At 45.6% G+C, this 12,317-nt stretch overlaps 1 protein-coding gene across 3 annotated transcripts in view; it reads left to right on the forward strand.

The window, feature by feature from the left end:
- The window catches only part of TPK1 (thiamin pyrophosphokinase 1), a 1,261,698-nt gene that overhangs the window by 439,924 nt on the left and 809,457 nt on the right, over positions 1-12,317 (forward strand). For all 3 annotated transcript variants that reach the window (XM_085631548.1, XM_085631547.1, XM_085631549.1), the window contains one exon: positions 11,016-11,085. In XM_085631548.1, coding sequence (XP_085487674.1) covers positions 11,016-11,085 — 70 coding nt within the window. The remainder of the gene's footprint in view (positions 1-11,015; positions 11,086-12,317) is intronic.

Raw genomic sequence — 12,317 nt, forward strand, 5'->3', positions numbered from 1 at the left:
CATAGTGGCAGTCTACATCCCTCCCACATTGCATTAAACCACTTTGCATGCACTGGGAGAGTTCCTCCTCTCCCTTCCACATGGCGACCTAATAGTAGGGGGCGACTTCAATGCCACCATGGACACGTCCCTAGATAGGCAGCCCCCTAGAGGGCCCAATGCGGCCAGCCTTTAGTTGCAGGAGTTCACAGAGGCGCTTGGGCTCGTAGATGTATGGAGACTTCGACAGCCCGCTTATAGACCGTATACATTCCACTCTGGGGTACACAACAGCCTTTCTCGACTGGACTATATTTTCACACTAGCGTCCAGGACGGGAGGGGGTGCAGAGGTGACGCACCTCCCTCGAGGCATATCTGATCACTCTCCTGTCCTCCTCACATACACAGCGGTGGCCCCTCGGGGGCGTAGGGTCTTCCCACTGTCTCCTGGGTATCTCAAGGTCCCGAAAATCGCCAAAGGGCTTCTCTTGACAACGAAACAATACTTTGCAGAAAACAAGAACACGGTTTCATCCTCGACGACCTTGTGGGAGGCATATAAAACGGTCCTAAGGGGACAGGCGATTTCGCTAGTGGCAGATCACAAAAAATCCCAGAAAAAGGAGGTTGAGGGGCTGGAACAGAAGGTTTCACGGGCGGAAGCCGCACATGCGCTGCAGATCGATGAACACACGATGCTTCAGATGCATCTGGCACAGCAGGAATATAAATCGTATGTCTGGGAGATGGCGCACGCCAGGCTCAAAGGCACTCGACACACGGTCTACGAATTGGGCGACAAAGCGGGTAAATTGCTAGCATGGCTAGATCGCAGGGAACGGGCTGGTAGATGGGTGGCGCAGATTCAACTGGCTGACGGCGAGTATACGACAGAGCCGCAGCAGATAGCGGAGGCATTTGCGTTGCACTTTCGAGGAATTTATACCCCGAAAGCCACGAATACCGTGGACGACAACTTGGCCTTCCTCCGGGACATACATATGCCGACCCTGGCCCCTGCGGCAGTGGCTGCCCTGGAACATGACCTGACCCCTGAGGAGCTTGCAGCAGCGATCGCTGCGCTACACTCGGGGAAAGCAATGGGGCCGAATGGCCTGCCTGTGGAATTTTATAAAAAAGCAGCGCCGCAGATTGTGCCCCACTTGTTGGATATGTAGACGGACAGCCTGGAGAGGGGGGCCCTGCCGCGGGACCAGAGGTTGGCCGCGATAGTGACTATCCATAAACCCCAAAAACCCCAGCACGAGTGTACCTCCTACAGGCCGATCTCCTTGATAAATGCGGAAGCAAAGATTTTGGCAAAAGTGTTGGCCACCAGGTTACAGATGTATCTTGCCACCATAATCCATCCGGACCAATCTGGCTTCATGCCCAACAGGAACACCGCCCTGAATCTGCGGCGTCTCCACGGGGTCCTTGCACGTCAGCACACTGTTGAGGAAGAGGCAGTTATTCTGTCACTTGATGCCAAAATGGCGTTTGACCTTGTGGAATGGCCCTTTCTTTTTGCTGTTCTTCAACATGTGGGGTTCGGTCCCAAGTTCTGTGCATGGGTCCAATTACTCTACACACGCCCCTTGGCGCAGGTTGTAGTGAACAGCCACGTATCGACCACTTTTCCGTTGGGACGTGGAACGCGACAGGGGTGCCCCCTCTCGCCGCTTCTTTTTGCGCTGGTACTGGAGCCGTTAGCGGCCTGGATTCGGCAAGACCAGGCTATCCGGGGTCTCAAATGGGCAAGGGGCTGGGAGGATCGCATATCCCTCTACGCGGACGATATCCTGCTCTACCTGGCGTCGCCGGCGAGCTCCATTAACTGTCTCCTGGACGTTTGCAAGTCCTATGGCCGAGTGTCCGGGTATACTATTAACTGGGACAAATCGTGTCTCTATGTGCTCCAGTGCCCCCCGCCGCGACTTCCACAGGAATGTGGGATGCACATGGCGGGAGATGGTTTCAAATATCTGGGGATCTATGTCACCACCGACAGGGCACAATTCGTCGCAAAGAACCTCGCGCAGCCCCTTATGCGGCTTCGTCATGATGTCAGGCATTGGCGGTCCCTGCCGCTGACACTGTTGGGAAGAGCGGCCCTCTTCAAAATGATGGCTCTCCCCTGTTTCCTGTATGCCCTACAAAATATGCCTTTTCCGGTCTCCCACGCGTATTTCGCAACCATAAATGCTGAGGTTACCAGCTTATTATGGGAGGGAAATAATAGCGATGCGTAAACTGACGAAAGGCTGCTATGACGGCGGCATTGCCCTCCCAGATATCAAACTTTACTACTGGGCCTCGCAACTAGCGGTGGTAAACCAATGGCTGCACGCGCCAGGTGACGATCCAGCATACCGCATGGACAGACATCTGCTGGGCGAGGGCGGCGTCATGGGGGCATTATATAACAAAACTAAGCGACACACCCTGACAGGCCCGACGGCGCACACTGTGCAGATATGGCATGAGGCGCAGAAGCACCTGGGCTGGGACGGAAAGATAACACAGGCCATGCCGCTGTGGGACGTGCAGAGGCTGGGTAGACTGCGCAATACTAAAGGATTTCGACAGTGGGACCTGATAGGGATCTCGCGAGTGGGGCACCTCTGGCGGGGGGGAGATGTGATACCCTTCGAGCAGTTGCAGACTGAGTATGACATGGATGAGGCCGAAAGATTCAGATACCTCCAAGTCAGACATGCGCTCATGGCGCAGATAGCGCCGGGCACTCGGCTGGCGGAGGCCTCACCCTTGGAAGATAGACTCCTCACAGACCACCTTACCAAACGGGCCATATCCCAGACATATCGCAAAATCATAAACAATCAGCCGGACCCTTTGCTGGCCCTGAAAGCGAGATGGGAGGGAGAGATCGGTGACTGTGACGAGACGGAATGGCAGGATGGCATAGCTTCCCCCAGGGAGGTAGCGATACCATCCACACTCAAGCTCATACAGCTGAAAATACTGCACCGCACGTACTATACCCGAACTCTCCTCTATAAGCTCAAGCAGACAGACTCACCCCTCTGTCTTCGGCGGTGCGGGCAGGAGGGGACCCTCTTTCATACCCTATGGACATGCCCCATAATCAGTCAATACTGGAAGGCGGTCATGCGTACACTTTCGCAGGCAACACACATTACGACGCTTCCGGAGCCCAGGAGGTGTCTTCTCAATATTTGGGACTCCACTGATCTAAACCGCGCGCTGCAAACATGGGTGACAATAGGCATGATGGTTGCAAAACAAAACATAGCGCAGAAGTGGGGGTCCAGCCAGTCCCCTACCCTCTCCCAGTGGTGTAAAGACATGGATTCCATCATGGTTGCTGAAAAGGCAGTGTATATCCATAGGGGATGCCCCAAGAAATGGGCACAGATATAGGGGGCGTGGAATAGCTACCGAGGAGACATTTGCGAGCCCCCGAGGGACAACTCGGATTCAGAACTTAGTGAATAGGCATGTGAGGGGATGGACCGGAGGATGGAGGGCTGCCGCGGTGGTCCTGGTTGGGGTGCTTATACTTCCAGTAGAGATACTGTACCTGACACTGATGGTTGTGCTGTTTTTGATGTGGACTGATATTATGTATACTGATATAATGATTCTCACGCTATGCTATGTCACAGATTGTTCTTTATGCTCTCAGAAAACCAATAAAAAGTTTATTTAAAAAAAAAATGCAGTACTAAATGAATCTGCTGTCTGAATCACTCACACCAGCAGTTGGACAAACTGAAAAATTAAGCTCTTTGATATTGTTCAATGTCAGTTAGCCCCCAGATTTGGGTAGAGATGCATATTTTTCTGGAACAGTGTCAGAATATGTTTAAAAAGATTATCAGTTTCTTCTTACATATCCAGAGTATGTATATTTATATGTTTTGGTACACATACACTACTGTCTCTAGGGGCAATGAAACTTCATAAATAATATTGTAAAGTGTAAGAAATTGGGTTATTAGTTGAGAGCAGTGAAAGCCCCACTCAAATAATAAACGTTTCTCAGGCCTTCCCAGCCGCTGTCATTACACCAGGCTCTCCATGCGGTGCAGTCACCCAGCCGCTAGGGGGCCACGATGTACGCGTTCCGCACATCTCTACCCACTGCACGACCGGCGCGTAATTTTCATCCGATCCTTTGGGCTTCGCGAAGCGCGTCCAGCCGCCATACCAATCGGGGGCTGTATTATCACTAATTACTAACTTTCGGAGGATTTTAGGAGAGCCGTTGCCTGGAGCTGAACACTCACTCGGCGGATAAGATCTGATTTAGTGCATTAAACGTGGGACTTTCCCAGGCTGTTTATTCAGTTCCCTATACAAATAAAGGGAAATCTGGACCCAAACCCTGTGTGGCTCACTGTTTTAACCCTTGTTGGGATTGTGCGGATACATTTGGGGTCACCCTAATTTGTTTATTCCTCTCGTCTTACCTGAAGGCTTACTCTCCTTATGGCTACTGCTATGGAGGAGTTTGAAGATTATTTTGAGGAGGAGGATGTTTCCTACCTCCCTATAAACAGACCCCTTGGAGAAGAAAATTTAACAACTTCAAACTCAGTGCCCAAGACCCCTTGAATCGAGGGAAGACCTTGCTGGGCATCCGGCTTCTATACCTCCAGGGTAGCTCTCCACGTCTGTCCAAGATACTAAGCATAAACGTATAGATGACCAAGGGGTTGACATAGATGCCTTTGCGCACCTCAAAAAGCCTTTCATGGATTCCCAACCTCTTCATTCAGGGTTCCAAGACCCAGGTGCCTCGGAAGGGCCCTCCTTTTACTCTTACTTGCCGAACCCAAGGGATCCAGATGATTCACCCCAGACTTCAGACGGCGATGTGGATTCCAGCAGACTCCGACGTCCGCCTGGTGATGCGCTACCCATGGGAAATGATACCAAAGGGCTGAGCCCCAAGACCCAAGCTCCGGCATCTTAAAACCCAGACGACCTCTTACATCTGTGTTTGGCTAAATGGTCCTCAGCTCCTGGAGTAGCCCCTTCTATTGCTGGCCAGCTGTGAAAGCCATTGGATAAAGAGGTCAAGAGCCGCTTTAGAGCCAAATGCCCCGGATCTGCTTTGGAAGGTAAAGTAGCCCTTACCCCTGAGGTGGATGTCAAAATGGCTACCTTTTTAGCAAAATTTGTGGGAGATCCGAAAAACTGGATAGATTGTTCTTGGCGATCATGCCAAGACAAAGTATTGGATGTGGTAGACCCCCTAGCAAAAATTCTAGACATGGCCAAGGATGCCAAAGCATCTGGCTCCTTGGTCTCCCCCAATGCTCTTTCCAGCTGGGCTCAAAGGGCCATAATATTTTTGTGGAACCCGAATTGTCCGATATCCACAGAGCGTTGTTGGTCCCCACTAATTAAAATCGACCCTAAGTTAGGGGATCTGTCCACTTTGGAAGCGGGGCCTGTAGCAGAGGGCAATCTATTTAGTCATACATTTATAAGGGAATTAGACCAGTTTGTGAACACCTTCAATTCTCTGGCTTTACCAAGCCTCCTACAAAGGTATAGAATCTTGCAGAGGAGAATGGCAAGATCCATCCAAATTCTGCAATTGTTACCCCACCAGAACCTACCCCTGTCTTCAGGCTGCAAGAGGAAGGGGAAGTGGCTCCTACAATGCCCCACAAGCTGCGTGTACAAAACTCCAAAGAGATCAAACTTGGGGGCAGGTTGGGGTTTTATTCCCACAACTGGGCGACTCTTGCCACCGATGCATGGGTTCTTCAAACGAACAAAGGTTTCCAAATAGAGTGCTATGACTCCCCATACCAACCTGCTTATACCAGGCACGTGGTTTTCTTTCCCAACCAATTGGCATTGGTGGATGGTTAGATTGTCCAACTTTTAGCAAAAGGTGTGATTGTGCCCACAACTCTACACCCCAATGGGTTCCTCATCGAGCTTTTTCTTGTGGAAAAAAGGGACAGGAGCCAACACCCTGTCATCTAGCTAAGGGAATTCAATGAGTGGTTGGTCTATCGCCACTTCAACTTCGACGATATCCATCTTCTTAGGGATTTGCTACAAGCTCAAGATAGGCATCTCTGAGGTCCAATCGGAATAGCCAATCTTGCAATCCCCATTTTTCCTCCTAACAGACGATTTCTGCAATTTCAATGAAGGGTTCAGATATTCAAGTTCACCTCCCTTCCTTTCGATCTGCTTCCGCTCCGTGGTGCTTTACCAAGGTGATAAAATGGATAGTTGAGCACTTGAGAACTCAGGGCGTTGGATCGATAGTCTATCTAGACTATCAATCCTTGCCACTGGTCTTGAAATAGAATGAAGAATTTCCTAACTATCGTAACGGAAAGTTTAATTTCTATTAAGGACTCGGAGGCGAGGATTAGCCCACCCTCTTCTAAAATATTTGTTACTCCTACCTGATATGAATTACAGTTGAAGGATGACTATGTTCTTAATGATGTATAGTTGTCATGAAGATGAGATGATCTCTCGTCTTGTGATATACTTGCATGATGTTTTACCGCTGTTTTCTCATACTTCTGTATAATATAATGAGGTCATCTGGAACTTTACATCACTCATTTTTTTCTTAGGGACGGATTCGAATAAACATGAGTTATACTGGAAGAGATCTGCTGTGATCGCAGGAAGATAGAGGAGGATAGAACGTCCCGAGGAATGTTGGGAGGATGGTCTCTGCTCTGATAGAATGAAATGTTTTGCCTTTCTTTTGTTTCCCAAGGGCTTATGGGAAATGTAGTTCAATGTTCATACAAACTTTTAATGTTTGCTGGGTTTTAATAAAAGTGAAGAAAGTTGAAGCCTCATCCTCACCTCCGAGTCCTTAATAGAATTTAAACGTTTCATTACGATAGCTAGGAAAAATTCCGATCCCCAAACCAACATCTTACCCCACATAGTTTGTCTGTCAAACGAGTCAAAAGCAGCAATTAAGTCTGTGTAGGCCACGTACAATGGAACCTTCCTTTGCCTAGAGTGTTTTTCTACCAATAAATTCAAACAGGAACATCCATTTGCAGTTAAATGATTCTTTCTTAAGCCTATTTGAGTTTTTGGCAGTATTTTCAATTTCTGAAACCAATCCTCCAGGCTGCTTAATGTGTTTAGCAATGATCTTGCCAGAAATGCCCATCTGTGCAGTCATTCTATAATGTTCGGTTTGGAGTCGATCATTGTATTTTTTAAAAGACGGGACTGTAAATACTTTCTCTCCACAATTTGAAAATTGTATTGTATTTAAAGACTGCTTGGATGCTCGTTTCAAGCAGTTGCCCAGAATTCCGGATGTAGCTTAATTTTACTTGCCTAGATTCTATCAGACCATTGTTCTAGAAGATTGAGTAGATCTTGTAAGGTTATTCATTTGGAATTTAATATGTTGTGGTAAGGCACTGTACTAGTGTAGGTCGGGAATATGGAAAACACAATATCGAATGGTCATAGTACTGTGACTATAATATCGAGGGGCAAAATATTGAAAAGTAAGTTTGTATAGAATCATGTACCTAACTCAACATATCTATCTTCAGGGTATGGAGACTGGAGTTAAGAATAGTAAATTCATACCTCACTTTGTGTACTTACCTCGTCGATATTTTGTCCCTTGAAATTCTGGTCACGATATTGTGTTCTCCATATTTTTTGCCACGATCCGCTGTACTCTAGTGAGATACTTTGCTCAATCTTTCCCAATGTTGTAAAGTAGTCTAGGGTTTGATTGATAAGGCCTGATTTAGAGTTTGGCGGATAGGGTACCTGTCGCAAATACAGCGTAGTATCCTGGCCGCTCAATTCTCGGTCTGTCTGAATCATTTAGAGACTGCTTTCCATCAAAAGAGCCTCTGTCTGCATTGTCGATGGAAAGCTTCCTCCTATTGCCTGACAGAGTGTGAGCTGTCGCTGGAGGGAATGACACCACCCGCCCTATTTAGCTTTTTGTCACCACCATGAAAAACCTGGTGGGGAGAGACAGGACAAAAAACAATAATGACTACACACCTTGGGAGAAAACTCCAAATCTGTTTGTTTTTCAAATATACACATTAAAAAAGAGGAGGTGGACACCAATTACAAAAACCTCATTTATTAATCCTTATCCAATATGTAACTGTTTCTCAAGTGTTACTTGCTGCATCAAAACACTTTTAAGCTACTTTTCGCTGTCCCTGATAATGGAAGTCGGCACAACAAACAAAAACGGAAGAAAGAAACATGATTGATCTGTAGAGCAATACATTGAAAAGTGGAATATCCATAAATAGTTGTGCAAACGCATTCTAAAGGCAGAAAAATCAAATCTTTAATAAAATTGGCTTTCCAGGATTGAGAAGGATGATGGAGTTGATATGCAAAAAATGTGCCTTGTTTTAAGTTTAGTGTCTAACTCTAAATTGAAGTCACTCCCAATTAAAGCCCTGACTTTATATCAAAAATACTTTTATTGCACTGCACTTCGTTGTTGAGGCATGACGTCCTTTTAAGGGCCCGCCTTTGCATTCTCCAGTCCTCAAATACTTTTTGATTTGAACGGAGCCTGTTTGAGTCTCTTGTATCAAATGATTCTCTCCACTTAAACTTACTGTTGTCCCGATTGAGCATAAGGAGTCGTTTGTGTAGCATTCTTTGGTTACTTCCCCCTCTGACTCCTGTTACCACCAGTATTGCTTGCACCCAAAACATTTTTTTTTTGCCAAAGAACCTGATTCACAAAGGTAAATTACACTTTTGATTACGTTTACAGTTAGTAGTAAGTTTGCTAACTTACTGCAAAAGATTAAGTTACATGTCTCTACTTCCAGTGCAATGCAATTGGCTTGCGCTTGTGTTGGTGGGTAACAGCCTTCCCTAAACCCCTTATTGAATATCGCTAAACCTTGCTTACTCCTCCCTAATCCCATCCCTTTTTAGTAATATTTTTTCCCCTTTTCCCACCCATTCCCCTGTATCCCTAATATATGCACTACTAAAATCTATACTTACATGTGCAGAGACTCCGCAGTCGGGCGGAGAACTCCTCACATATAAGTGTTGGCAAAACGTACATGGTGTAGTACTTTTTGTAGTACTAAAACTTTACTACAAAGTGCAGTTTGAGCATCGTACCCCAAATTCTGAAGCTGGTTGGCTGATCAATTTTTAGCCCCATCCACCTTTTTGTCCTCTTTAAACTGGATCATGCGGGCTGAACCCCTTTGTGAAAATAAAAATGTAAAGCCCTGAGGAGGAGTACGTACCCACGCCACCCCTGAAAGGAGGCAAACACTTTTTTTTCTAAAGAAAGTCAGATTTGTACCACAAGGTACTCCCTCCCCAATTCATGCTACCAGACTCTGGACCATCAAATTGGGGCAAGCACCAACCTCTTCATAAGTGGCCAGAAATCATTGGGTGCTATTGGACTCGGCATTATATTTTATAGGTTAATACACTAATGCCCCTTGTTTCGATCTTCTAAAATAATTGAAAACTTTTTAATATAGCTCCCTTTGGTTACTCGGAAAGGGCATGCTAATGTCTTCATTGCCTTTAGATTAGATTATGCCAACTTTGGGAGTGTCTCACTAATTGTTTAAACGGCATCAGCGCGTTCAGAATGCGCTAAAGCAACTGCATTGGCTCCCAATCAAGTCTAGAATTAAGTTCAAAACACTTTTGGTCACCTACAGACCTTATTATCAGACTGGCCCGCTGTACATCCAGAACAGGTTAACAAATACTCCCCTCCAAGACCACCGCAATCTGCACGTCACTATTTGCTTCACCTTCCTAACGTACGGAAAGCAAAATCTACTGGAACATCCCTCTCCTTTCTAGCACCAAGTCTTTGGAACTATTTCCCACTATATCTCCGTACTGCTCCCAGTGAAAGCCTGTTCAAGGCTCAGTTGAACACTTTTTTGGTTTAGGCATTGTAGATTCACTCTTATGCTCTTGTGTTTTTTAGCGCCAGGACACTTTTATGAAGCAGCAGCTGCCCTGTATAAATGTCATTCATTCATTCATTCTAGGGTGGTGAACCCTTGTGGTTCCAGAACTCCTATGTAAACTAGAGTCATTTGTTTCCATTTAGTGTGCTAAAAAGGTTTTGGAAAAGAGGAAAAAGCTTTCAAAACAGGCTGGATAAGCGCACTGAGCACATTGAACGGCTGAAGGCCAAGCGCTATGAGTAGTACTATGTACTGAGAACAGGGATATTGGGAACATGTGACCCAATGTCATGCCCTACGCCCATTGCCCACTGGGTACAGGCCAGAGGTTTTGGGCTCAGGGCACAGCCAAATGGTCATTTCAGCTGGGCATTACTACAGGGTGTGTGTGCCCAGCAGAAACTGGTTGCAGGGAAAGTGAGCACACAACAAGGGTAAGCCATGTACCACTATAACATGGTGTCGAGGTTCTGTGCAGAGTGCATGCTGGTCGAAACTTGTATATAGTATAATCACAACAGTAGATTATGATGATGCAATGCACCGAATGATTACATCTAATTTGTATACATTTATTTTGGGTCCTCTTTAGCGCAGATCTTACCTTGAGCCACCGAGGGCTTTAACTTAAAAAAAAAAAATGCATTTTAACCAAAGGAAAGGCTAAGCGAAGAACAAATCTGGAGGGTATCAGCAGTTTGTATTCAGGAAGGTGTTCCAAAGTTTGTTCTGAAAAATATCAGTCTGGCCACTGACAAATAGAGAGTTCCAATTCCTGAGATCTTGGTATGGAAACAGTTGTTTACAGAAAATGTTTGAATTTCAAAATGAGAAAGATCTGCATAAGATCTAGCGGTTGCCTGTGTTGATCACTCAGAATAGTTTTTCTGCAATCTCTTTTCTTAGCTCCTGTAACCAATATTGAGGCTGCAGGTAGCATTGGCTTTTGTAGGGCAGGAAGGAAAGCGAGGGATTTGCTTTACTAGGGCAGGAATAAATAGAGGCGAATATTGTGTTTTAAAATGTGTACTTTTTCAAAGTTGCAATCTCTTAACAGTTGTATTTTCATTTATTTTAGCTGCAATGAGAGCATGTGCAGATGGTGGTGCAAATCGCCTCTATCATATCACAGAGGGAATGCAATCAAGGTACTTACTTTTGTTTCCTATGTCAGTTTGTAATAGTAATACTATATCATTGTCGATTTCTAATTTTAATACTGTAGCATTATCAGGAAATAAAATCCATATATATGTGTGTGTGTGTGTGTATATGTATATATATTCACTGAAAAAACCATAGGTTTCACACATGTTATAGTTAGCGGAAATTTTACTGATAAAAAACCAATGAAATTCCCCCGTTATAGTTAGTGCAGGCAACTATAACTCACGCGACCGCAATCCTCTGCTGATGCTAATACTGTATTTAGACACTTATTTGCCCATGTCTTCTTCCATACATTTTTAGCTATACATATATTACAAATATTTGTTTTTCATAAAGACACATATGTCATCAGCAGAAGATTGCGGTCGCGTGAGTTATAGTTGCCTGCACTAACTATAACGGGGGAATTTCATTGGTTTTTTATCAGTAAAATTTCCGCTAACTATAACATGTGTGAAACCTATGGTTTTTTCAGTGAATTTGCAAGGTTTTTTAAATGCTAATTCCTAACTATAACGTGTGTGAAACCTATGGTTTTTTCAGTGAATTTGTACGGTTTTTTAAATGCTAAGTTACTTTACGCCATTCGTGGCGAGCGCGCCCACTTAACGCAGTTCGTTCCGTGCGCGCACGGTGCGCTTCGCGCACCGTGCGCGCACAGTGAGCACGCGGTGCGCGAACACTTTACGCAGTTAGTGCCGTGCACGCACGGTGGGCACGCGGTGCGCTACGCGCACCGCGTGCCCACGTTACGCTAGATGGGCCATGTACGCACGATGCGCTTCGCGCACCGTGCGCACATGCAGGACATATGATGCACTTCGTTTTGAAAGGTAATATTTTAATTTTTCGTATATTTTATAAGCCATGCACAAATGGTGCCCTTCGGGCACCATTTGCACACGGGGTGGAGAGAGTGTGGATAATTTTTTTTTTTTATTATTATTTTTTTAAATATTTTAGTTTATCTCATCTCTAATAAGCCATGCACAATTGGTGCCCTGCGGGCACCAATTGCACACGGGGTGGAGAGAGTGTGGATAATTTTTTTTTTAAAATTTTTTTTACCGTACGCGTACGGTAAGCGTAATCGGCGAAATTACCGAAAAAATAAAAATTCCGTTTTTGGCCTTGGGGGATCTTTGGGGACTCCCTCAACATGGCTATGTGTGTGGGAGCTGTCTAAACAGCCCCTTTACATGTTTTTGGG

Source organism: Triturus cristatus, chromosome 10 (genome assembly GCF_964204655.1).
Source record: "Triturus cristatus chromosome 10, aTriCri1.1, whole genome shotgun sequence".
NCBI classification, from domain to species: Eukaryota; Metazoa; Chordata; class Amphibia; order Caudata; family Salamandridae; genus Triturus; species Triturus cristatus.